This window comes from Abramis brama, assembly GCF_963993115.1.
Source record: "Abramis brama genome assembly, chromosome: 6".
NCBI lineage: Eukaryota > Metazoa > Chordata > Actinopteri > Cypriniformes > Leuciscidae > Abramis > Abramis brama.
The window spans coordinates 36,002,763-36,029,094 of NC_139968.1; the positions used below are offsets into that span (position 1 = coordinate 36,002,763).

The 26,332-nt window shown below is 36.4% G+C and overlaps 1 protein-coding gene across 2 annotated transcripts; it reads left to right on the forward strand.

Annotated features, from left to right (window-relative positions):
* Positions 1-2,342: 2,342 nt before the first annotated feature.
* LOC311084774 (uncharacterized protein) lies at positions 2,343-9,139 on the forward strand. Of its 2 annotated transcripts, XM_084117042.1 has the most exons (6): positions 2,343-2,594; positions 3,598-3,654; positions 6,234-7,280; positions 7,625-7,780; positions 7,929-8,021; positions 8,528-9,139. In XM_084117042.1, exons 3-6 carry the CDS (start codon positions 6,237-6,239, stop codon positions 8,828-8,830), a joined length of 1,596 nt encoding a protein of 531 aa, XP_083973168.1. In that variant the 5' UTR covers positions 2,343-2,594; positions 3,598-3,654; positions 6,234-6,236; the 3' UTR covers positions 8,831-9,139. The 2 variants fall into 2 exon arrangements, with proteins under 2 accessions (XP_083973168.1, XP_083973169.1); XM_084117043.1 differs by lacking the exon at positions 6,234-7,280.
* The last annotated feature ends 17,193 nt before the right edge of the window (positions 9,140-26,332 follow it).

Here is a 26,332-nt window from a genome sequence, read left to right on the forward strand (position 1 = left end):
TTTTATAATCCTACTGGAAATTACAATTGTAATGTATTTGGTCCAATGTAAAGAAATAGCATAAGTAGGTTTTGAAAACAACCCTATAAAATTGCTGTTGTTGATGTATTGTAAGATCAATAATAAATCATGACATTTTCATTTCTTTAATGCGTACAGAGTTTAAAACATTCAGCCAATTGGTTAAGTGTTAACCTCTTTTCTAGTTATGCCCTGCTGGACTAGAAAATTCAGTGTTCTTCCAAAGTTTCGCTAGTATTAGTTGAGCTTTTGATTTTTACAGCCTTGGGAGAAGAAAAGAAAGACAACTCTTGAAACATTTAATATCACTTTACTCAGAAAACAAGGTATATCAGCTCTTTATTTCATTTCTCTTAATATTTTCTTAACTAATCACACCTAAAATGCTTTAAGTTGAATGTCAGTAAAGCTGTTTTGATGTGTGTATTGTTCAGCAGGTCATGGAGATTCATCAGTCTGCTGTGATTCTGCTGCTGGTCTTGTGTGTGTTGTTCTCTGCTCATGGTCAACCACCACAGATAAAGCCCCGTTATCAAAAATTCCTCAATCAGCATAGGGGTCCTTTTGTGAACGTTGTTATGGAAATTTTACATTTAGATGTGTTCTTTTAACTTAGATGTGTTTTTTACTTCTAGATGTGTATCACTTGTATTAACATTGAACATTTAACATTGAACATTTATTTGTACTCATGAAGCATTATTAAAGATATATATATAACCAAGCTTTTAGAAAATGCATAAGTTAGGACAAGCTTGCAGGAACAAAATGTTTTGGGTGATAGACGGCTTAGTAGAAATAGACTGTGTACAACAAAATGTCAAAGTGACCTATTGTACTTCAAGTGTGAAAAGTATGTGCGCAGCTTTGATAAAATTAAAGAGACAAAATGTGTGAAAAGGAGCAGCTAAAAACAGGAAACTTCTGCAGACATGGTAATTGTTCTGTCTAAGATAAAATTGATGTTAGATAGGAGGTCTTGAACAAAGATATTTCCTTTTAAGGTAACCAAGGCGATCTTTTGAGACAGATGCAGCTATCAGGATGTATTGGGGGTATATAAGCTTGGCAAAGGGAACTAACCCCTTGCCCTTCCATATCAGACTCTGACTGATGTGTGAACTGCCTTTCTTGCAAGAAATAAAGATCTTTATAACTTTTGAAATCTCCAGCTGTTTTCCAATTATTATTTAAAGTCGTGAAAGTAATTTCCACGACAACGTAGAAATGTGTACCAATGAAATCAGAAACAGAGGCATCACTGGACCTGACGGTGGCTGCAAACCTGTCAACACCTTCATACAAGCAAATGAAAATGCTATTAACCCAGTTTGTCGCGGAGGAGGAAGACACCATGGTGATAACCTGTTTCAGAGCACCAAGCGTTTTCCTGTGGTCACGTGTAGATTATTTCCTGGGTCGATATACCCAAACTGTATATATCGTAGAGGGCAGTTGTCCACTCCTTATATAGTGTTGGGGTGTGTAGGCGGCTGGCCTGTACATTATGAACATGAGTAAGTAAAGTACAGATGAATAGAGCATCACAGAGCTAGTTGCTAATCATTTGTTCACTTCTCCTTTCCCATCTTTCGTTGTTTCTCAAGTGCAAAAAGAGAAAAAAGTGAGTCAATCATGAAGCCAAAAATAATATAGATGAATAAATACAAAATACAAATAGAAAGTGCACCCCTCTGTCTTTATGAGACTCTGATATGAATGAGAATATCTTCACTGTCTTTCATCATTTACCTTATATGAGCATAATGTTAAAAATATCTTTACAATATTTCTTTAAGTTGATGGTATATTCTGCACTTCTTCATGCATGTCTCTGTCTCTGACTCTGTGTGCAACTGTGCTTTTCATGTGCAAGATTCAGCTAGTCTACTGAAATTTATGCACTCTGTTAACACTGTGAACATTAAAAAAAACCTTTTAATGGAATTAGTGAATGAGCAATAACTGATGAGGGAAGAAAGATACAGATGTTTTTCCACCTGTCTGTAATACTCAATAAAACTTCTCTATACCCTTAAACTCGTCTGCATGATTGTCTTGCATCTGTCGTAGTCGTCACTGCGCAACACTTTTGGGTCCAACGACAACTGTCTTTCAAGAGGTTCAGCCATTTCACTTGTCTGCCATTTCTTATTTTATTGCAGTCTAAACTCTTCTTTGGTGCAAGTTTCAATTATTTCTGCACTGTAAAAAATAATTCAAGGGATCTGTTACCACTACATAATTTAATACATTGTTGTAAATTAAAAATTCTAAATTGTTAATTTGATTAAACCTTTTAAGTTGCCAGCATTATTTTAATGAGTTGTCATGACAGAATAATGTTGATAATTACATCAACTTAAAAATGTTTGTAATTTAAAAATAAATATATGTGTTGATTAGTTTAAAACAATATTTACTTTGTAGCAACCCAATGAAATTGGCTTGATAACTTAATTTTTCCACACCATTTGAGTTCAGGGTTTCAAAGCTCCTCCCCCACTTAACGAGCAAGGAGCAAGTTCAGACATGTTTTAGGCTGACCAGAATGACACAAAGAACATTTCAAGGTGAGTAATCTGAGTTTTATTTCATTTACAAATAAATTCTCTCCATTTAACTAGAGGTTTAGCTACACCTGGTAATATAGTTGATGTTAGCAGTATAATTTGACCAGGATAGCAGTGGATAAGAATGTAAAAAACGGTTTCATTGAAAAATATGCTCAGCCAGAGAGGGAATTTCATTTGTGCTGTAAATAGGAAAATAATTTAATGCACAGCCACATTTTTAAAAATCTGTCGTCATTCACACAGATAGCATTCAAGTTTTATTGTAGGCAGTTTGCTGTTTGACCAACATTAACAGACTTTTGATCTCTGTAAAAAAGATAGTAGAGGCAGTTTTTTTGTTTGTTTTTTTTTGCTTTTTTTAATACAGTGTGTTTTTGTGTTAGTACAACCTGCAGAAAGAGATATTCTGGATTTTGGTCACTGTTGTTATGCAACCTAAAATTTGTATTTTATTTTCCTGCACTTAAAGGCATACAGTAAATTACGGTTAAATTATCATTCAGTGAATCTTCTGGCATCAATTACGAATATCTACTGGTTGCTGAGATTTGCATGAACAGTTAATGCAAATGTACTATGACATTCTAGGCTGATCAGTATTTTTTTAAGTTGGCCCATATCTAAAAATGGGTTTGGGGTGTAAAATTTGTAAATTTGAAACCAAAACACAAATAGCGTTGCTAAAACATTACAGGCTATACCATGGTCATGGTGGGCAACCACTGCCATGCCTTTATCAAGACTGTTTTTGTTCTTTCAGAACATGGGGTAGCCTTAGATCACATTTATCAAGACATCACTCTAAGGGAACTCAGGAAAGATTCAGATCTGCAGAAAGTATCTCTTTTACCTGTCCTTGTTGCCATGCCAAGACAATCTCCACAGAAAGAGAATTATTTGAACACCTGGGTCGGCATTTGAAAAAACATGAGACTGTCATCTGTGTATTTCAGAACTGCAATTTCAGCACTAATATTTATGGTACATTTGCTTCCCACAGAAGCCGAAAACATACTCCTCACTCATTGACGGACTTCAAGGAAGACATAATAAAAAGGTTTGTAAGTTCAGCCAACACAGATCAACACAGTGATGTGGAAATTCAAGATAGGGAGCTGCCTGATGATGGTCAAGATGATGATAATGATGTGAGAGTTCTGCCAAACCACATTGAAAAAATGTTGGCTTTGTTGTTTCTAAAACTTGAGAGCACTTTTAATGTATCTAACAGGTGTATTGATGAGGTTGTTGAAGAGTTAAATTTCATATCTCATTCAGCATCAGGACCCATCATCAAACGCATTTTACAGTCCTGCTTGAGGAAACATAATTGTGAGATTGAAGAATCTGTTGTGTCAGACATGGTGACAGAGCTGTGTGATGCAAATCCTTTTACCTCTGCCCTGAGTAGCAGTGGTCCCCTTTCTTCTGCCTACAAGAGAAGGTCTTATTATATAGAGCAGTTTGATGTGGTGGAACCAGTGGAGTATGTACTGGATAGGGAAGAAAATAGAAGCTTCCAGTATGTCCCCATTCTGAAGTCATTGCTTCAGGTTTTGAGTCAGAAAGAGATCCGGGATTTAATCTTAAAAAACAGAGAAGCTCAAAGTAACAGTGAAACTCAGTACAGGGCGTTTTCTGATGGCATTTACTACAAAACAAATGAGTTGTTTTCTGCAGAAGATCCTACGATTGCTATCATTCTCTATGTTGATGACTTTGAGATATGCAATCCTCTGGGAACATCAAGAAAGAAACACAAAGTGACAGCTGTGTACTGGGTGTTAGCTGATGTTCCTGCACTGCTCAGATCTTCACTGACCTCCATCTTCTTAGCAATTCTCTGCAAGGCTGATGATGTTAAGAGATTTGGTTATAGTACTGTACTTCAGCCACTGCTCAAGGATCTTGTGAGCTTGGAGGAGGGCCTGTATGTTCCAGCATTAGGCAAAATAGTCAAAGGAACAGTGTTTTGTGTCGTGGCAGATAATCTTGGGGCACATTCCTTGGGGGGATTTGTTGAAAATTTCTCCGGTTCTTACATTTGCAGATTTTGTCTGGGTGATAAGTCAAAGTTTCAGGTAGAAGAAGTCAGAACAGGGGCATTTCCTCTCAGAACTGAAGAACAGCATGAAATGCATATCCAGGCTGTGCAGGAGAATACAGACTTGACTCATGTCTATGGAGTCAAGAGGCACTGTCCACTTACGAAGAATCTAAAGCATTTCAACGTTTTATCAGGATACCCTCCTGATGTGATGCATGATTTGTTTGAGGGTATAGTCCCCCGAGAACTGGCTCTCTGTCTTCAAGTATTTATCAAAAATAAATACTTTACTCTTGATGAGCTCAACAAAGCCATTCAAATGTTTCCGTACAAATGGTCAGACAAGACTGATGCTCCACAGCAAGTCCCTCTGAATTTTGCGACAAAGAAAAGTGTTGGAGGGAATGCACATGAGAATTGGTCTTTGTTGAGATTCCTGCCCCTCCTCATTGGATCAAAAATCCCTGAGGGTGATCCAACATGGGAAGTACTTCTAGTGCTCAAAGACATAGTTGAGCTAGTTGTAAGCCACGTTCACACAGAAGAGACGATTTGCTACCTGGACAGTAAAATCTCTGAACACAAACACAGATTGCTCCAGGTTTTCCCAGAGGAAAAACTAATACCCAAACACCATTTCCTGGAACATTATCCAGAGTTGATCAGAGCCTATGGTCCACTAGTGTTACTGTGGACTATGCGGTTTGAAGCCAAACACAGCTTTTTTAAGCGTGTTGTCAGGCACACACAAACCTTTCGAAATATTCTGCTTTCACTCTCCGTGAAGCATCAGCTGATGATGGCATATAACCATCATGATTCTAGTGTTGTAAAACCCATCTTACACTCCACAAATCTGGCTACTGTAGATGTTACTGTGCTAAGAGAAAACATCCAGAAAGCACTGCAAGCTAAATTCCCTGATGAAAGACGTATTCAGATAGCCAATACAGTGTGTTACAGTGGCACAAAGTATGTAATTGGAATGGTTTTGGCTAATGGCTCGACAGGTGGTCTGACCGATTTTGGAGAGTTGATCCAAATAGTTGTTGTTAAGGGCACTCTTGTATTCATTCTGAAATCCTTGATTGCATGGTCAGTTGAGCATCTCAGGAGCTATGTTCTTGAGAAAACAGACACTGTGAAAGTGCTAGAGCCTGCAGAGCTGTCTGATATGTTTCCTTTATCACCTTATGTATTTAGTGGAAAGAGCATTGTAACCCTGAAACGCTACATTTATGTTACTTAGATTGCCAACAAAACCTTGACTTGTCAAATTCAGAAGTCATAGTTGGAACAAAAAGCCACTTTATCACTTTTTCACAAGGATTAAGCCTGTTAGCATAGCCTACACTTACTTTTCAATAAGATTAACATGCAAGAAACAAATACAGTCCAACAGCAAAGTCTGTTATATGGATGGTCCCCCAGTTATTGCTTGTGCAGACTTTGTATTTTCATTTAAAAGAACAAACTAACGAAAAAAATAGTTTGGTGTAATGACCTTGCATTGAGCAGAGCCTCTACAACTCTGGGGGAACATTGCATTGTATTCTTACTGACATTTGTTGTTATTTTGTGAATTACAGATAATGTCGCAACCAGCTCATCTCCGAGTGATTCTTTCAGACCATGATGTCCAAAAACTGACATTACCTTCTGGAGTCCCCAGAACAGTTGAAGAACTTGAGTCAGTTGTTCGAGATACTTATGGGATTTCTGTGAATTTCTGTTTGCATTACAAGGATGTTGATTTTGGCAATGATTTTTTTACCCTGCTTTCAACTTCCGATATCAAAGACAAAGACACAATCAAGGTTGTGTATGTCCTGGAACCCCCGACTGTAACTTTGACTTTAACAGATATAGACAGCTCCTTCACAAGTAATGATTGTCCCTCTCAGCCTTTCAATGATGCGTCCTCATCTGTGACCTCCAATGACACATTGCCTGTTTCTTCAGAATCGACTTCAGAAAACCTAACCTATCGGTCAAAGGGTTGGCCCTCAGAATTTCCAATTCCCCGTTTCTCTTCCAGTACAGAGATACTGCTTCAGTCAGGCAATGAAAAATACAGGTGTTCTGGGACTCGTCTTGATACAAAAGATCTTGTTTCAATGCTTCCAGACATTCTAGGAAAATTAGCTGAAGTCATTTTTGAATACACTGCATACCCATCAAGTGCTCACTTAAGTCAGGTAGCGGAGGCCCTGATCCAAAAACATCCCTGCCTCATAGAACCAGGGTCATTCAATGGTTACTACGGCTGGATTCAACGACTGAAATACAAGATGAACAATTTTAGATCAAAACTTAGAGGAATTGGCTGTCCAGAAACTGTGGTGAACTCACTCAAGCGAAAACCAGCAGATGACCAGACTCCTGCTAAAAATGTTAAAAAGCCTAAAAAGGCTGAAGTTAATTACTTGCCTCCTCATCCTCAAGGTGAAAGCAGTGTGAGTTTGGAGCAAGAGAGAGTGAACCTTTTGCAAGAAGTGACAAAAAAGAACAATTTCCAAGTTGTTGCTGAGAAAATGGGCAAGACATTCTCTCTTCGCAGACAAGAAATAATTTACAACACCCCTGAAATCAGGGATGTCATGGAGCGCTGGCCTGCGTTATCAGATGCTGCACATGTAAGTTTTGTTCTCTTTTTGTAAGCGAAAAGAGTTTTGACTAGAGTTTTGATTGTTTTCCCAATCTTCAGACAGCTATTGTTACAGTTTCAGAACTTTACCAGAAAATCACCTTGAAGTTATTTAAACAGGCTGCAGAAAATTCATCACGTTGACATTAAGTTCACTATTTAATTTTTAATTTGTAAATAAACAACACAGAGATTGCAAACATAGTATTAATTGATGTTGCATTGAAAAAGTACTGAGAACAGGGCTGAACACAGTATTATTTAATGTATAAGTAATATTACATGTAATTTGATGTTACATATGAAATGTTCTAACATTCCTCGTTTATACAGATAAATGAAGAATTCAAGAGAATAACCACTGTAAGTCTTGAAGCCACCTTTATGGCCAAACTTGACAAGTGTACCCCAAAACTGATGGACCTGGCCTCATCAAAGGGAGGAGCTAAAGCAGAAAGAATCAGAAAGATCAGGGACATGCTTCTCGAGGTATTGTAAATTATTTAGACCATCACACTAGAATAATTTAGATTTGTGTTTAAAATGTCAAGTTGTTGTCATTCACCTGTTCAGATTAAAGTATATTTATTTACTGTTGGCACTTTCTCTTTATTCTTTTTTCATTTTTATTAAATAGCACAATACAATTGAAGTACGTAGAGAAGTAGCTATCCGCTGCCTTGTTGTCTACCTTGGAGAGAAAGAAGAGGACCTTTTCAAGGAGTTTGCTGTGAGTATTACAACATCTTGAAAATAAAATGAAATCTTCACTTGGCAGTGTAAACACACAGGACAACAACGTGATCCTGCACTGCTCTCTTTCAGTTTAAATTTTAGGTATATTACACTGGCAACACACTGGGTCTACCCAGGTCAGTGATATCATAACAATGGGCTATTTAGTTTAATAAAGAGATGTATGGAAAAAGAATTGTAAAAATGTGTATGGCTGTTGCTTTTCACTTAACCATTTGAATTATTTCATGAAACTTACTATTATTTTTATAATAAAATATTTTTGATCGTTACTTATTGATGCAACCTATTTTGGCCATTTGATTAACTAGGTGCATGGTCATTAAAAAAAAAAAAAAAAGTTAAAATAGAGTTAAAGTTAAAATAGAACAATGTTTCCAGTGATTAACTGAATTAAGTAAGATTAACTTAAAAAATCAGCAATAATAATCCAATTCATTAGCTCTAACATGCTATCTATATTTTCTCTTGCTTTACAAGAACACACAAGAGTTTGAGGAAGACATTGAAAGGCAAGTGATGACAATTGCCATCATTGGTGATCAACCTACTTCAGGATTTGACCACAAGACGGCAACCATTGTGGTTGAGGGCATCAAAATCCTGAATGGAATGGATATCTCAAGGTGCTGTGCTCTGCTGATGGGCATAATATATGCTCTGAATCTGAGTTACCCCAAGGAACTGAAATATACCTGTGAAGTGTTTCAGAAGCTGTTTCTTGAACTTGATGGACTGAAACCCAGTGCAAAAGTAATGCGTCTGAAGAACAGTATTTTCTGAAATCTCTACTTGTTCCAGAGGAAATTTTGGTCACTTTTTTTTTTTTTTTTGTAATTTGAACTCTACTGTAGGCTGATCTTTGTGTTATATTTCATACTGCTTGAGAAACTGAGGTTAATATATGAACAGTATTTTCTGAAATCTATACTTGTTCCAGAGGAAATTTTGTTAACTTTTATTTATTTATTTATTTATTTTGTAATTTGAAGTCTACTGTAGGCTGATCTTTGTGTTATATTTCATGCTGCATGAAAAACTGAGGTTAATATATGAACAGTATTTTCTGAAATCTATACTTGTTCCAGAGGAAATTGTGTTAATTTTTTTTTTTTTTTTTTTTTTTTTGTAATTTGAAGTCTACTGTAGGCTGATCTTTGTGTTATATTTCATACTGCTTGAAAAACTGAGGTTAATATATGAATGTCAGTAGCATTTATATATGCTTGTTTGAGACAGTAGCAATCTTAGCTGTTTTAAAAATGGGGTTTACTGTGAAGAAATAGTTTTAAAATTTAAAGTTTTACAGATTGTTTGACACTGTGGAAAAATATGTAAATGCCAATAACTTTGCTGTGTTGGAATTTATTCATTGTGATGGCATAGCTGAGTATGCATACAAATGTTTTAAAGGCAAATCTGCAGGGCCAGTTTGTTTATAATTTGTGGGGAGCACACATTTTTATTTTGTAAATTGTGCAAAGTGCAAAATTTTGAAACTCAATTTTTGAAACTGCAGTTCAAAATAATAAAAAAAGTTAACTAACAAAATTGTTGTTGAATGAATTAATTTCATACAAGCAACTAAATGAATGAACAAAAACATGAAGAAAAAGGAATTAAAGCAACTTAATTTTTTATAGATTGTGAACTTGAAAACTTGCATTTATAATTATGGTAATTAAGTACATAACACTGAATTTATTTTAAAATTTATGTAAAAAAAATAGTTGGAACAACTTAATTTTTTCAAGTACTCAACTTAAAAAAATAGAGTTTATGCTACTTAAAAATTCCTCTGTCTAAAGAGTAAAAGGTAATTTGTCTAATTCAATATAGTTTGTTGGCTGAACTTAATGTTATTAGAAGTTGTCATAACGCAAATATATTGATGCAAACTGTTGCGTTGATTTTTTTTGTTTGAACTACACAATATTTTTTAGAGTGTGGGGTTTGTTCATTACCATATTGTTGATTACTGTAAAGCCTCCAGACAAAATGAATTTGTTAAAGGAGAACTCCGGGCAATTTTTAAGTTAATCTTGATCGTTATACCTTTGTGAGTACTGTCTATAGAAAAAAAAAAAAACGAACAGGATTGGTGCTTGCAACACGGAGCTGCTACAGCTTGTGCAACCTCCCACACACTTTATTCTCTCTAGCAAGTCCATTATATTCCATTGTATTCTCATAGAAATTAGCACAAGTGCACAACACAAATATAATTGAAGACATAGAAGCTAGTGAAATAATTAAAGTTTTGCAAATAAGACTACAAAAACATGTATTACTGCACATCTCTCCTCAAGCCATGTGTGCCCAAATGGAAGGATAAATAAAGTTTACATTACCTCCACAGTGGTTGCATCCGTCTTCGTCCACGGAATGGCATTTTTCTTCAACCGGCCCTGCTGTGTTGTGTCTGTGTAGTAATCCTTGTCAAAGTGTTCGCTGTTTATGCGGTAATCTTTAGTGCGTAGTACTTGTATGGGAGTTTGCACATCAACGTGAAGTACAGCTAACCACAACTGCAGAATATCGAGGTCATGGAAAGGAAGACAATGACAATTTAAATTCTTGTATTTTCGCATTCTGTTGCCACAATTCGGAACGGCACAAAGGCGAACCATTTCTTCTTCACTTGTGAGCAACTCCGATCATCACCCTTCACACACTACGCTCCTACCACCTGCACATACCTTTTTCCGGCTACAACTGAGTTTCCACGGGACTTCAGCGCAAGACTACAGCTAGCCGTCTAAAACACTATTTAGGTGAATTTAAACAATGGCTAAGTTGCTAAACGCATCTTGTTGTCATGTAAGGGCCCTGTTCATGTTGGACAGACATTTTAATTGCTTTTGTGTCTGTTAAGAGACACAAAGACACTCTTTATGTATATGCACCCATAACTGCCGTTTTAGCTGAGTGGGAGCTCTGGGCATAAGCTGTAGCAGCTCCGTGTTGCAAGCACCAATCCTGTTAGTTTTTTTTTTTTTCTATAGACAGTACTCACAAAGGTCTAACGATCAAGATTAACTTAAAAATTGCCCGGAGTTCTCCTTTCACCCTCACCCTTTTAAACCAGCAACATGAGGCATAACTGTGAACTTTATATCAGGTTTCATATATGAGAGAGAAATTAAGTATAATTTAACAAAGTTATGCGTGTCAGCCTGAGCAACTCACAGACAGTCTCCTTCTCATATTTTTCTCCTAAGGAAAAGACTGTAATCTCACAACTGTGCGTGTGTTTTCTGTGTGGTGGACTGAGAAAGTGTTTGCTATCATCTTGTTTGAGTATCTTCTGTTAGCAATGCAACGTTGTCTTTATCAAACTGTATGATCTGTCATCATACATAATGATCGATGTGCAACTCTGAGTGTGTTCAGGGTGACTCATAATCACACAAAAGCTCAAATGATACTGACATACAGGGCTTGACATTGGTCCGCCAAATGCGGGTGGATTTTGCTCGTGGTGGGTAACATAGTCACTCCAACTAGCCACTTTGGCGGGTTGAATAATTGTCTTTTCAAAAGGCATCTGAAATAAGTGACACTACAACTACAACTACAACTACAACAAGTATTAGGGCTGTCAACAAATATTCTATATATATATTCGAATAGTTTTAAAAAACAGAATTTCTAAGGTGAAAATTAATATTCGAATGTGGAAAAACACCTGCGGTAGCAGAGGCGCGGCTGTCTGCTTTGCGAGTGGGCGCGCTGCCTGAGGGGTCAGGGACAGGTAACAGGAAGAAGCTTAACGTTAAACAGAAAAATTACTGAAGTGTAGCCTACTGTACTGACTGAATAGATATTGCATGAATAAGGTATAGATACAGCAGTTTCATGCACTGCAGGCCTCCACAGGTTTGATTATTTACCGTTTCATGTCAAGGAAAAGTTCCGTTTACCACACAGCTCGCTCGGAGCGTTCAATGTCGGTATCCTGTAAAACTTCAATTAAAGTTAATAATATTGGTTTCAATCACTGAATGAAGCCTGCTATATAAGAGTCACAACCTTAAATTGCTTGCACAAAACTCTTGATCAGCATTCAACATTTGCTTATTGTTGTTGTTCATTTGTACCGTTATGCGCAGAGAGCATGACGCCTTCGCGCCACAAGACCTCCAGTCGCGTAAACGCGTTATATTACATTGAAATCACTCGTGCCAGACGCTCTATTCGCGTTTGGTGTGAACGCAGCATGAGGATGAGGGCGAGAGAGAGAGAAAGAGTGCCTTCGGATGCGCGTGAGCGAGCGAGAGAGAGTGAGGGGTGCGTTCTTGGCCATTAGTTGATTTACTTGTTTTTGTGTAGGTAATACGTTGTCAAATATGTTTAAACTTAAATAAACTACCTATACAAGTAGTTATGTCTCTTTGTATTAATTTGTCCTGTTATTGACGTAATGCGCGTCATTGACAAAATGCGCAACCAGATGTTCGAATAGTTCGAATATAGGCTATGTGTTTTTTTTTAGAGGGAATATTCGAACGTCATTTTTGAGCTATTTTGACAGTAATGAGTATTACATGCACACAGTGTTGCCTTGCGCTTGCGCGCTAGTGACCGACAACACAGAAACGAAGAGACAGTATAGCTTCCCTGCTGGAGTTACGTCGTATGCTGGTGGAGCTATGTGGCGACATATAATACATTGTTTCATTTAAAAAAAAGAGCTTTACACATAACCTTATCAGAGCTAATGATAATGACCTGTATTGTTATATATTTATGTAGTCTAGATGTGGTGTGTACAATGGTTTTACATTTAAATGGTTTGTAAATCTAGTTCAAGTAAATTTTAGCACGCCATAGTCAACTTTTATCAGGTAATTTCACAACAACAAAAATGTGGCTAGAAAAAAATGCTGTGTGGCTACTTTGGAAAACCACTAGCCACATTGGCTAGTGAGCAAAAAAGTTAATGTCAAGCCCTGCAGACATATGATTAGTTACCTGGTGTGTGAAGTGTCTTTTTATCTGTAAGGGAATGTACACAGTTTATTGCCTCCTGCTGAGATATGTCTACTTTTAAAGTAGACTATAAAAATAAATATTTTTAATATTAATATGTAGAGTGTTTGGCTTGGTTTTTGCATCACCTATCACCTAGAGTGTTTGGCTAGGTTTTTGCATCACCTATTTTATATTTTTATATATATATATATTCATGTTAAATTAAACAGAATTGAAGTAAGCAGACTAAATTTCTTTCTTATACTCTATTTCAACTATTTCAATATTTAATTGCTGTATGTCCTGAAGAAAAGCACTAGAGGCGCTAGAGCGCGCCTGCCTCCCATGCCGGAGATGACGGTTTGAATCCTCAGGGATGCAACGGCCATCTTCAGGGAGCTTGAATCTTGGCTCACCACAGTCAAAAAGTCTGGGCTACCAGGCCTATTTAAGGCCTGGATATGCTAACATGTTATTTGACCTCTTTTAGGACTCTGCTTGTCTATGAGGTGACCTTCTCAACAGTGGAGACCATAGAGAAGAAGGTCAGTAGCTCCACAGGTGGCTGGGACTGTCATACAGCTTGAGCAGCGAAGCACCCTTTGGAAAGATGAACAAGCTCCAGCTTTCCATTTAGCAGCCTCGATGACTTCAAGGTCTCTCACACCAGAGAGGCACTACTCTATCGGGACTCAGAGGACTCAAGGGTGGCATCAGCAGCATCACGGTGCACAGAGGTAGGAAGTGGAGAGCACAAGAAGGCCTGGAGATTGCTGAGTCCTGGCTGAGACACAGGGCTTTGGTGGGCATGGAAGCTATGAGCCAGGCAGGGTTAGGAGCTGTTGTATTACAAATGTATTAAATGTTTAATTTAGGTTTCTACTACAATAGTATATAAACTATTAGTTATTAGAAAGTTATTAGTAGACTGATTTACAGAGTTTCCAGCAAGAGATTCCTGCCAGACCAGTTTTCTCTATTGTTAGTCACCTTTTGTTTTTAATGGCTCGAGCCCCAGTGCCAGACAATGAATAGTTAGGCTATTATTAGCATATACTCTATGTGTTTGAATGGTTATGCTGATTGGTTTGAGACTGGTGACACGCTGGAGTCTAGGGGGGTTCCTTAACCTGTATACTTCATTTGCATGCTTTGTTCAACCTCAATGTAAATCCCTCCACCTAAATGTATATAAATTGCGATCTAAAGTTCAATTAGTTAGATTGCTGGAGGACCTGCAGCCACGCACAGAGAGTTCTCAATAAAATAATAGCTTCTGTTTGAACGTGATCCCAACGTCTCCTGGACTTGCTTCGATGAAGGAAAAAGTTTCCAACAGGAGCCAACCAACATCCTCACTATTACAAGGCCCATATTAGAGACCGCCACCAGCTAGTCCTGGAGGAGGTGCAGGCTTGTCCTGAAGAGGAAAGGACCTGCAGGATGGTGGGCATTAGTGATGGCAAAATGAGGCTTCCTAAAACCACTGAGACCTTGCAGCCTATTGCTTCAGCCAAAGGCTCATTACTCGAAGCTTCATTCATCATTGCTCACTAGTGACACCTAGCTGTAGGATGCAGGGGAACATAAAAATGCCAGTGCCATCTGGTATAAATGAGGATACTGATGCTTCTGTTGAGCCCAGACAGGGGAGGATTTCCTCTTTCTTGCTGGCTCTATTACCAGGAAAAAGGAAGAGGTCACAAAAAGCAAACAAATCCAAAAGGGCAATCCAAATCAAAAAGCAATCCAGTCCAGATCCAAAAATCCAAATCAATCCAAATAAACATATCTAATTGATATAACAAGCAGTGTTGGGGAAGTTACTTTTAAAAAGTAGTGTCTGCTCGTTACTCGTTACTTCTTAAAAAATTTATCCGTTACTTTACTTAATTACCCCCTTTGGAAAGTAATTTTTTACGTTACTCGTTACTGTCACATTCTCCACCTTCACCGTCTGTCTTCTCTTCACTACACTTCCCAGCATCCCTCGTGTCTTTACACCTGCACTCACTCTCCCCTGAGTAATCATCATCACCTGTACCTCATCATCAGCACTCCCTTTATATTCAACACTCACCCTTCAGTCATTGTCTGGTCTCATCATTACATGACTCACAGACTCCCTCGCACTTACCTGGATCCTTACCTGACGCGCATTCTCTCCCTTCAGCCAGCCTGCCTGCCATCCTCTTCAGCCTCCATTCCGTGGTCACCTACAAGAAAGAGAGAAAGAAAGACATTACCAACCAGCTAAGCATTCACTGTTATTCTGTGTTGCTGTTACTCACCTTCTATCTGCATCTCCGTTCATTCTGCAAATTAAAAGAGTTAATCTTACCATCTTGTCTGCTTCCTCCGTGAACCCTGACAGTTACCTTTACGTTACTTTTATGTTGCTTGAGTTTGGGCAGAACCCAATATCTGTTCCTAAATGTTTAGGCCTACATAAAGTTATTCTATGCCTATTGAAAAACTAGAAGAAGAAAAAAATAGAAAAAAATAGAGATTTTGAGATAGAAAAAATATATTTTTATTTAAATAACATTTGAAAAACCTGTATAAAGTGAACATTAAAGAACAATAGGCTATTAACTATTGAGCAGTGGTGACGCGTTCATGAAAAATGTCACAAAAACCGGCAAAAGTAATGATTATGAATGTCAAATATAGCAAGGAGACATTTTAATTGTTTATTAATAAACAAGTGTTTTCTGTCAGTGTCGGCTACAAAGATGATGTTGACGCTGACTCGCGATCTTCGCAGTAGTGAATGCGCCAGAGAGAAATGTACTTTTCATATGATTAGATAAGCAGAGTAGTCTGTTTTCTTTTGTTTTGAAGTTTTGTTTAAAAGTATACATTTCAAGCTTTCTATATATTTCTCGGGTATTTGAGGCAAAGCTTATACGCTGAGTTTGGGTTCATTTATGAGACGAGCTCCAGTTCACGCACCCGTGCGGAGCTCCTGAGAAGTCATGATTAGTGCCTGCTATATTTATTATTATATATTTATTATATAAGAATTTATTATTCTTATTTATTAAATCCAGGCAATTGGTTGATGAAACTAAAATGAAGATACAATTAATACAAAACGAAATTCACTTTAGAGAAAGGCTTTCTACAAAAACAGTTTTTGGTCAAAATCATGTCTGCACACTCCATTTGTTTCCCGATTGCGCATCATATGATCTTACTCATGCTTTTCACTTTTCATATAATCAACATAGATGTAATTAAAAAAAAAAAACAGAAGACTGTGAACAGGAGAAGATCTCGTGGGCCGAGATCTGGCAGGCAGATTACCAGCGGATCAAGTTCTTGGTCCAAGCGCCCTATAGCCCAGCCAATCTACAACAGCCCAATATCCCTAGGCGCTTGAGGCACGATCAGGTGCTAAAGTATATTGCAGAGTCAATCTCCAAAGCCATGGCCAACAACAAGCACGGCTGCTACTGGAGGAACATCACCTTTGTCAGGGCCCCGGGAGCAGCCACATTCACAACTCAAGCCGGCAGCCGGGCTGTTCACCTCGGCTGCAAGATAGGATCATGAATGTAATTGTGACATCAGACATTTCGAAACAGTTGCTCCTGATAGAGCTCACGGTTCCTGGGAGGACCGCATTGAAGAGGCGAATGAGCGGAAGAAGTACAGAAGGGCAGACTGGAAGGAACGCTGCGAGCCCATCGAAGTGGGGTGTAGATGCTTCACTTTCCGGTCACTGTAAGGTCTACATGCTGCTTGGCATTACTAGGGTTGCGAAGAGGAAAGCCATCAAGTCCACTATGGAGGCTGCAGAAAGAGCCTCCAGATGGCTGTGGCTTTAGAGAAGCGATCTGTAAGCCGGTGCTGCTGGGACACAAGCCAGGGTCTGGTCAACCCTTGGTGAGGGTGTGTGATGTTGAAAGGCCTGAAACACCTGATTACCAGGAACATCACTAAATGTGTCCCTTATATTTATAAATGTAATTACAGTAAAACCCAACCTTTATTTTTGGCTCTTGAAAAAGAAATGCAAATATAAATATTTTTTTTTTCATACACATAATAAAAAATGTAAAAAAAAAAAAAATTATAACTGAAGCCTTTGACATATTTAAACAGTGGTTAGGCTACTGACTGTTTGTTTTTCAATGTTTGAATGTACTATTGCAGTTGTGACTGTATATTGACTTTGTTTGAAATTTGATTAAAAAAAGAACACAATTTCCTTGTTCCTTGCCGTTGTTTCGGATTATCCTGTGTTCAATTAAGCCATACCCTTGCATAAACTCATTTCCCTGAGCAACCCATGACAAATATTGACATATTATTGGTCACCTGTTGTGTGAAGTGTGTCTTTATCTCCAACACTTTAAATTAGGGTATAGTTCTCACTATTACAAAAAATTTGACTACACAATTTCTTCCTTATACTCTATTTCATCTCTGTACAATATTTAATTACTGTACAGTATGTCATGAAGACATACATTTTAGGTAACAATTTATTTTGATGGTCCCTTTTGATCATTCTGTTGACTATAAGAAACTTTTCAACTACACGTCAACTAACTCTCATTAGAGTATTAGTAGACTGTCTGTTTACTGTAATATCTGCAAACTCTTTATTGTGATGGTCCTCCAACAGACATTCTACTGATTAGAAGTAACTTTGCTACTACATGTCAACTTATTCTAACCCTAACCCTTCCAGTCTACTACTCTACTAATACTCTAATGAGAGTTAGACATGTAGTTGCAATGTTACTTATAGACAATAGAATGTGTTAAAGGGACAATCAAAATAAAGTTAAACATAGCCACAATCTATTCATTGTGTGGCCCCAAAGTGACAAACAACACCCAAATAGAAATACCTCCTTAAAGCAACAACTGCACGTTAAATTTTTACAGTGTGCATTGCTCAAATTCCGCAGAGAGAGAGAGGGAGAGGGAGAGGAAGAGGAAGAGGAAGAGATCCTAACATTTGTTATGTCTGTAGTTTCTAATATAATAAATCAATAACAAATGTTACTTTGACTGTACATATTTTGCACACAGCTCAGTCTTTGCTGCAATATGTCTTTTAGAAAAAGTTCAAGGATGGCCACATAAGACTTTTATTTTGTCTTCATCAGCTCAAATAACAAAACAAAACAACAAAAATCTGTTTGTAAATTCGACTTCTCCTCTTACCTTTCTGTTTAATGTTTTAGGGTATTGTAAATCAGTTATAGCAAAGTATTGCGGAAGGCTTTATTCCTTTTAATACATAATTTCTCAAGCAATTTGACAAGAAAAACAAATATCCTCACTAAGGACAGGCACACTGCTGGATCTGAATATATTGAGGTTTATGGAACACCTGAACAGATGTGACAGCGATGGCAAATGCTTGTTGTTGACAGTCACATATTATAAACCAGGAAAATAAAAAAAATACTTTTTTACTGTTACTAAACAAATTGACATTAGTCATTTCATTCGTCGTTCGTCCTTGGGAAGAAATATTTTATCATTCACGCTTTTACAAAAGTGTGCCTCCTATTTCGTGTGAACATATTTAAAGTCTTTGATAATCTCTGATCTTATCTCTTGTTCTTCACTGCAAACATCACACTTTTATTTGCTCACATCCGAGTATTAAAAGCCTGAGGATCCAAACCTGAGTCAACTGTGATACCTGAAGTTAGCTGAACAGCATTTGTTTGTGACAGGACTGAAGGCTCTTTCCACAAACTACAGACTTTAATATGTAAGTATCTCCCTTTTTTCCAATAATTGTGTATTTGTACATTGCTGTTTTTTGGAAAACAGCAGCCAATTTGGAAAGAGGTTGTGTATCAATAACCATATTGAGTGTACTGGGTCTCAAAAAGCAACACAAACCTACAGAAAAAACTTACATTTCAGACGAGTGTCCTCTCTGTAAAGTATTTAGGGTGATGACTAGTGATTAATTTACAGTCCATTATTAATCATTGTGAATAGTGTTGACTACTAATGTCACTTGTGTGATAAATGGTACTTCTCTCAGTTGTAACTTACCTGTCAGTGTTAGATTTTCTCTCCAGGGACACTTTATAGGTCTTTGTGATGAACTAGCCTATATAAAGCTAACAAACTGTAGAATTTAGCTTCAACGTAAAAACTAAGTTGGCTAATCTAAAGTGCCAAAATATTATTTATTGGATGATATCTCTCCAACTGTCTGATTTTTAGCATGGTACTGGATATGACCATTTTAATGTATTTGGTCTAAAAAAAAAACTATAAAATTGCTATTGTTGATGTATTGTAAGATCAATAATAAATCATGACATTTTCTTTAATGTGTACAAACATTTAGCCAATTGGTTAGTGTTAAAGAACAACCTTTTTACCAATTATGTCCTGCTGGACTGGAAATTCAGTGTTCTTCCAAAGTCTCCCCACTGGCGTAATACTTTTCTCTTGTGTTTGAGAATGATTACAGCTTTCACCAACTGAAATATTGTTGAATATTTGCAGAATACCCTAACTGATGAAATATGATGTAATTTCAACCAGAGAAAATATCGATCTGACAAATTGGACAATGTCACAAATGCACTGTCAAATATTTGAATATCATGTTAGGTTTTACTATATGCAGTGGGTACGGAATGTATTCAGACCCCCTTAAATTTTTCACTCTTTGTTTTATTGCAGCCATTTGCTAAAATCATTTAAGTTCGTTTTTTTTTCCTCATCATTGTACACACAGCATCCCATAGAAAAACACAGAATTGTTGACATTTTTGCACATTTATTAAAAAAGAAAAACTGAAATATCACATGGTCCTAAATATTCAGACCCTTTGCTCAGTATTTAGTAGAAGTACCCTTTTGATCTAATACAGCCATGAGTCTTTTTGGGAAAGATGCAACAAGTTTTTCACACCTGGATTTGGGTATCCTCTGCCATCTCTGCAAAACGGACTTCAGGGTAGGAGATGGACTAAAAATAAACTCCCAAAACTTATTAAAACGTATTCTGGAAGATGAATTCTTCAAACAGTGGTAGAAGAGGATCTGGTGCTGGTCCTTCAAGAGTCACTCTCAATCTGTCTGTCTATAAAGCCTATAAAAAAAACAGTTTTCATGTATTTTATTACACTTCAGCTTGTGAGCTTATTAAGAGGGGGTACATTTTTAGGATTCTTTGCCTAACCTAAGTCTCTGAGATCTTGACACTGTGCTCTTCTGGAGACTCCAGGTAGGTTGCAGTGGTGCTGGAGACTAAAGGGTTTCTGATGGTTTCACACTTAATTCTTCACCTTAATTCTTCATTCTTTTGCAGTTAACATGTGTCTTTTCTTCTCCAACTGTATTTGTCTGACCCTGCTGACCTAATGAGCATTTCACTCTCCAATGGTCATGCCTTAACTGCAATTTCTAGTTTTGCATTGGTATTGTATCCTTCTCATGGGCATTTAAGAATTTTGGACTTTTCATTCTTAGTTAAATCTCTTTTTTTTGCTTATTTTATCTGTAAAAGAAAACTTGCCTAATAATTCTGCACACCTGAATATAAGGCATAATAGTAGTTATTAAGATTAATATGGTTTGGAATTGGCAAAATGTGTCTGGGAATAAAATATGATCAGAAAATCAACATGCCTAATAATTTTGCACGCACTGTATATCCAGTTTACTGGGCAAAACTTAAGTCTATGTCGAAGCCAGTTTTTGATCATTCATTTGCTTTTCATTGTTTTACAGCCTTGGGAGAGGAAAAGAAAGAAAACACTTGGAACATTTAATATCACTTTACTCAGAAAACAAGGTATATCAGCTATTTTCTGAACCAATCACAATCAACTGCTTTAGAAAGTCTTATGTCAGTAAAGGTGTTCTGATGTGTGTATTGTTCATCAGGTCATGGAGTTTCATCAGTCTGCTGTGATTCTGCTGCTGGTCTTGTGTGTGTCGTTCTCCACTCATGGTCAGACCTCACCACAGATAAAGCCCTCCACTCATGATCAAACCTCAACACAGATAATACCGGGTTATCAAAAATTCCTCAATCAGCATGTGGGTCCTTTTGTGAACGTGAAAATGTGTACCAGTGAAATCAAAAGGAGACGCATCACTGCACCTGACGGTAGCTGCAAACCTGTCAACACCTTCATACAAGCAAATGATTATGAAATTTACCCAGTTTGTGGCGGAGGAACTCCACAGGGTGGAAACCTGTTTCGGAGCACCACGCCTTTTAATGTGGTCACGTGTAGATTACAACCTGGGTCGATATACCCAAACTGTATATATCGTACAGGGAAGTTGTCCACTCCTTATATAGTGTTGGGGTGTGTAGGCGGCTGGCCTGTACATTATCAACATGAGTAAGTAAAGGACAGATGACTGGCTGAATAGAGCATCACAGAGCTATAGTTGCTAATCATTTTGTTCACTTCTCCTTTCCCATCTTTCTTTGTTTTTCAAGTGCAATAAGAGAAAAAAGTGAGTCAATCATGAAGCCAAAAATAAAATAGATGAATAAATACAAAATACAAATAGAAAATGTACACCTCTGTCTTTATGAGACATAAAAATATCCAATTACTTAATTTCTTTGTCTTTGCTCTTGTGTAAATGACAAGTTATCAACCACTTCATATTTTCTTTATTTTTATATCCATGCATTAAAATCAATGAATTATAAATAATTTTCTAACATAATTGTTTTATGACCACCTTTTTAGTATTTGGAGCCAGCCAAGTCCCCCCAATAATTAAAAAGGGCCAAATTGTTGAGATGGCCAATCAAATCAAACTTTTACTTTTCACAGAAGCAAAGCAGTGTGACAGTGTGATCTGATCTGTCAAATCTCGACAGGATATTTTAGATCATTTAAAAATCTAGATAAAGGAGCTCAGGTGTCCAGAAACTGGACTTTGAAACATCATTAATGTTTTCCATTTTGAATATAACCTATATAACAATATATAACAACAAATAAGGGTGATGAAATTCCCATCAACCAGTTAACTTAGCCAAGGTTATGTTTGCGCTGTCCAGTGTTTAAAGCTCATGGTTTGCAATTAAAACTCCAGTGATACTGAGGACAACAGTAATTAACGAATGAGTCAGATGTAATGATTATTCAACCAGTAGATGGCGCCGGCGGTGTGTACCAGTGATAGGTGTAGGTCACCTGTTCATGTCACATGACATTTAAACTTCTTGTGGGTTGTATTAGTGAAGGGACAGCTGGCAGAGACATGCGCATCTAATAGATCCACATGCTTTTAAATTGTGAGAGTTATTTCCGAAGGTGAAAAGAAAATACATTTTAGTTTGTGGGGGGGTTTTTTCTCTGTTTTTTGGGAACATACTTAATATATTTAAGTTATACTAAGTGCACACTAAATGTATTATTTTGAAACAGATTTAAGTATATTAAGTGCATTTCAAGATATGTTTAAGATTGATTATTTTAAGATATTTGCAATATATTCTAATATATTAAATTGTGTTAAAATGGAACCACTTGTACATTCAGGGCAATTCAAGTGTAGGGGAGCGTGGGGCACAACCTAACACGGGGCTAGTTGTAACACACTTGTTTTAAATACTTCTACACATGCTAGCATGATGAAACTTAGTGTATTTGCTAGTTGCCATATCAACACAATATAGAGGAAAAAATTGTGGCAAAATTATTTTATTTTTTTGGAAGATATGCATAGAAGTTAATTTTTCATCTCTATTTTTGTGTTTATTTAAAATTAGACAAATCTGATATTATTTTAATCTCCAATATGTTATTTAGCAGTTGAGATAGTTCTTTAATGCTTCGCTAACTAGCAGCAGACACTAGCTGGGTTTAAATCCCAGTTGTGCAGGCAGGGCGCATTGTCACACTGCATTACAATGTGCCTCTATTAGAAATATGCTATTATATTCTATACTTTAATTAATTTTATTGAGAAAACATGAGAAAAAGGTGAATAAAGACTGAGAGTCAATGTTTAGAAATTAATAATTATTTATTTGTTTTGAACTATGTTGTATAGCGGTGTTTTCCTGTGTTTGTAGTCAGAATTAAAAAAATAATTTAGATTTAATTATTAAAAAATGCCATTATTTTATATGAAAAAGTTAATACTTGTATTTTATTTAGAAAATATTTTAGTTTGTCTTGTATATTTTTTTTATTAGATCAGATAACATTTTAAGCTGTCATATCCCTGGTGAAAAAAAAGTATACTTTATTATATTTGAAATATATTCCCTTTTTCAATAGTACATTGCAAATATAGTTAAAAAAATATACTATCTTTAAATATATTAAAAGTATATTAGCATCATGCTTTTTATCTATTTTTATAATACAACTTTTAACACACTTTAAAATAATAGTACTTTAGTATATTTTCTAAAAATATATTTAAAAGCAAGCATACTTTTAACATATTTCTAACAAGTGCACTATAAGTACATTGGTAATAAATATATGCTTAATTACACTTTTAAGAAATATGCTTAAAAACAAGCATACTTTTAATATATTTCTAACAAGTGCACTATAAGTACATTGGTAATAAATATATGCTTAATTACACTTTTAAGAAATATGCTTAAAACAAGCATACTTTTAATATATTTCTAACTAGTGCACTATAAGTACATTGGTAATAAATATATGCTTAATTACATTTTTAAGAAATATGCTAAAAACAAGCATACTTTCAATATATTTCTAACAAGTGCACTATAAGTACATTTATAATAAATGTATGCTTAAATACACTTAAAAAAATGCTAAAAACAAGCATACTTTTAATATATTTCTAACAAGTGCACTATAAGTACATTGGTAATAAATATATGATTAATTACACTCTTAAGAAATATGCTAAAAACAAGCACACTTTTAACATATTTCTAAAAAGTACACTACAAGTCCTTTTAAGTTTTTGTGTATTTAAAGAAAACATACTTATGTTGATCTACTTAAAATAGATTTGAGTATGCAGTGTACAAATGGCTACTTTTGTAATTGTGATTTAAGTATTTTTAATTTAAGTTTATACAATGTTAAAGATAGGCACAATGTACAATAAACACAAAACCATTACAAATTTTACATCAACAATCACACCATTGGAACACACAAGAAAATGTGTTTTCTACTGTACAGAAAGTGGCAGCTACTGGATTGTGATGTCACAAGTGGTCGTTTAACATGCAGCCAAGTAAACACTGGCTATATTGCATGGCCAAAAATGGAAGTTCACTCACTAGGGTAGGTAATCCTGTTCAGAAACACTTTTTTTTATACTGGGTGAAATGGTCCTTCCATCCTGAGAGTAGTCAATACATTATGTGTTCAGAAAAAGGAATGAAAAAAATCTGACCTCTGTAGCAGCTGCAGGACAGTAAAAACTCTGACCAATCACTGCCATTCGGTGCGAATGTAAAGAACCAATCAGATGCCTTCATTTCTCGTGCCCGAGCCCCACTGCGTGCGCTGCCCTGCGTGCACTCATCACATGTCACCGTTCCGGAAACATTCAGCTCACTACACCGAGTAAGCAGGAGTTTGCGGCACAATGGAAGAGAAAATGCAGCAAAATCTACCAATGCCAGCTTTGCTGGTAACTGCTCGCCCTGATAAAAAGCCTAAAAAAAAGAAAATCGGAGGCAGAAAAGGCTGCAACGAAACAGGCACTGGATAAAGCCAGAGAACAAACTTGCGTCAACATTGCAGCATTTGAATGGTGGAGACAACTGAGGGAGCAAAAGTGATGAAAAGCGATGCCGAGGTTGCGTTCTTTCTGCTGAACAGGTAATTATTTGTTTTGCTTCGGGGGGATTTGTTATTTCCATGATATATGTTACTTTAGGCAACGTAGCTACTTTTGTAGCTAGTGCTAACTAGCAATGCTAACATTAGCTTCTCTGTCGGTGTAAGCCAGTTGCGTTACAGGTCTGCTTATCTGACTTTTAGGACATGCCATTTTGAACATATTGCACAGCCATAGTCGCAAGTGTCTGCATTATAATTGTGATAAAATGACGTTAATATTGCTTATAAACGGGACAACTGTGGTGATGTGGCATATGTGTTTTGTTAGCTACGAGAAGAAATGTTTGTTACTGTGTGAAATGGAAACAAAGTTTTGTTGTCATTCTTTGTGTGTCTTTGAGATGCAGTAATTATTGTCAGATGTGTAATTGTGATATTCTTCCTAAAGGTAAATCACTGCCAAAGGAGTAGATCACCACAGCAGACGACGCCTCATGCAAAGCCTGACCTGTCAGCCATCCCTGGACACTCCTTTTCTTATATATATTTATTTCTTATTTATTATATTTAAATACAGATTGTTTATGACAATCAAAAGCAGCGAAAGTACAGATACTTGTGTAAAAAAGTATTTCTCTTAGGTCTCTCTTGTTCGTTTTAAAAAAAAAAGAAAAAAAAAAGTGTTATACCACAGTCATTGTCATTATTCATTTAGCATGTAAGGAGGTAAGAAAAGTAATAGCTTGTTTATGCTGAAATGGTAAAGGAAAGGCATTTATCGTTTCAAAATATTTATTCCAACATGACAAAAATACTCTGCTTTCCTGTGACCTGCAGCTGACTCCGACTGTGGATGCGCGTTCATGTTTGTGGGGGCGTAGCTTTGGACGGAGTACTGACGGGAGGGGGTGGAGCTTAGAAGAGGTGCCGCTTTCAAATCTTGCTAGCTCTCCAACATTACCTACTATAGCTTTAAAGTATATTGTACAAAGTATAGCTAAGTAATATTTGTTTATTAATGTGCATTTGTTATTGAAGACAAAGTGTGCTATTTGTAGTATTTGGATTAAGCCAAAGGTATTACGGAGAATATCATTTTTACTCAAAAATAATAGACTTGTATATTGCTCGTAATGATTTTGTAATGTACTTGTAACACAGATAAAGTACACTTTATTATCACTTATCAAGTATGTAAATAGTCCCTACACAGGCATATACTTTAAGTATACTAAGTATACTTGAAGTTGTTCCAATTTAGCACACAAAAGTACACTAAATAGACTTAAAGTTATGCTTTACTACAATTTAAATACAACTAAAATATACTTAGTACAAAATTAGTTGTTTCAAAATAGCACACATAAAGTTAACTAATCCTTAACACACTTGAAGTATACTTATAATTAGTGTGGCTGCAAGTATACCTAGTATATATTTTTAATAAATATACGGTATATTTCTTGTATGTTTCGGAGACACTTGTAATTAATTTGTAATGTACTTCTAACACAAATAAAGTACACTTTAATACACTAATCAAGTA

Excerpts from the sequence above, each read along its gene's own strand:
- LOC311084774 (XM_084117042.1), top strand. The coding sequence starts at position 6,237 with ATGTCGCAACCAGCTCATCTCCGAGTGATTCTTTCAGACCATGATGTC. Across the intron at positions 7,281-7,624 it reads CGTTATCAGATGCTGCACAT|ATAAATGAAGAATTCAAGAG; the intron begins GTAAGTTTTGTT and ends TCGTTTATACAG. Across the intron at positions 7,781-7,928 it reads TCAGGGACATGCTTCTCGAG|CACAATACAATTGAAGTACG; the intron begins GTATTGTAAATT and ends TTTATTAAATAG.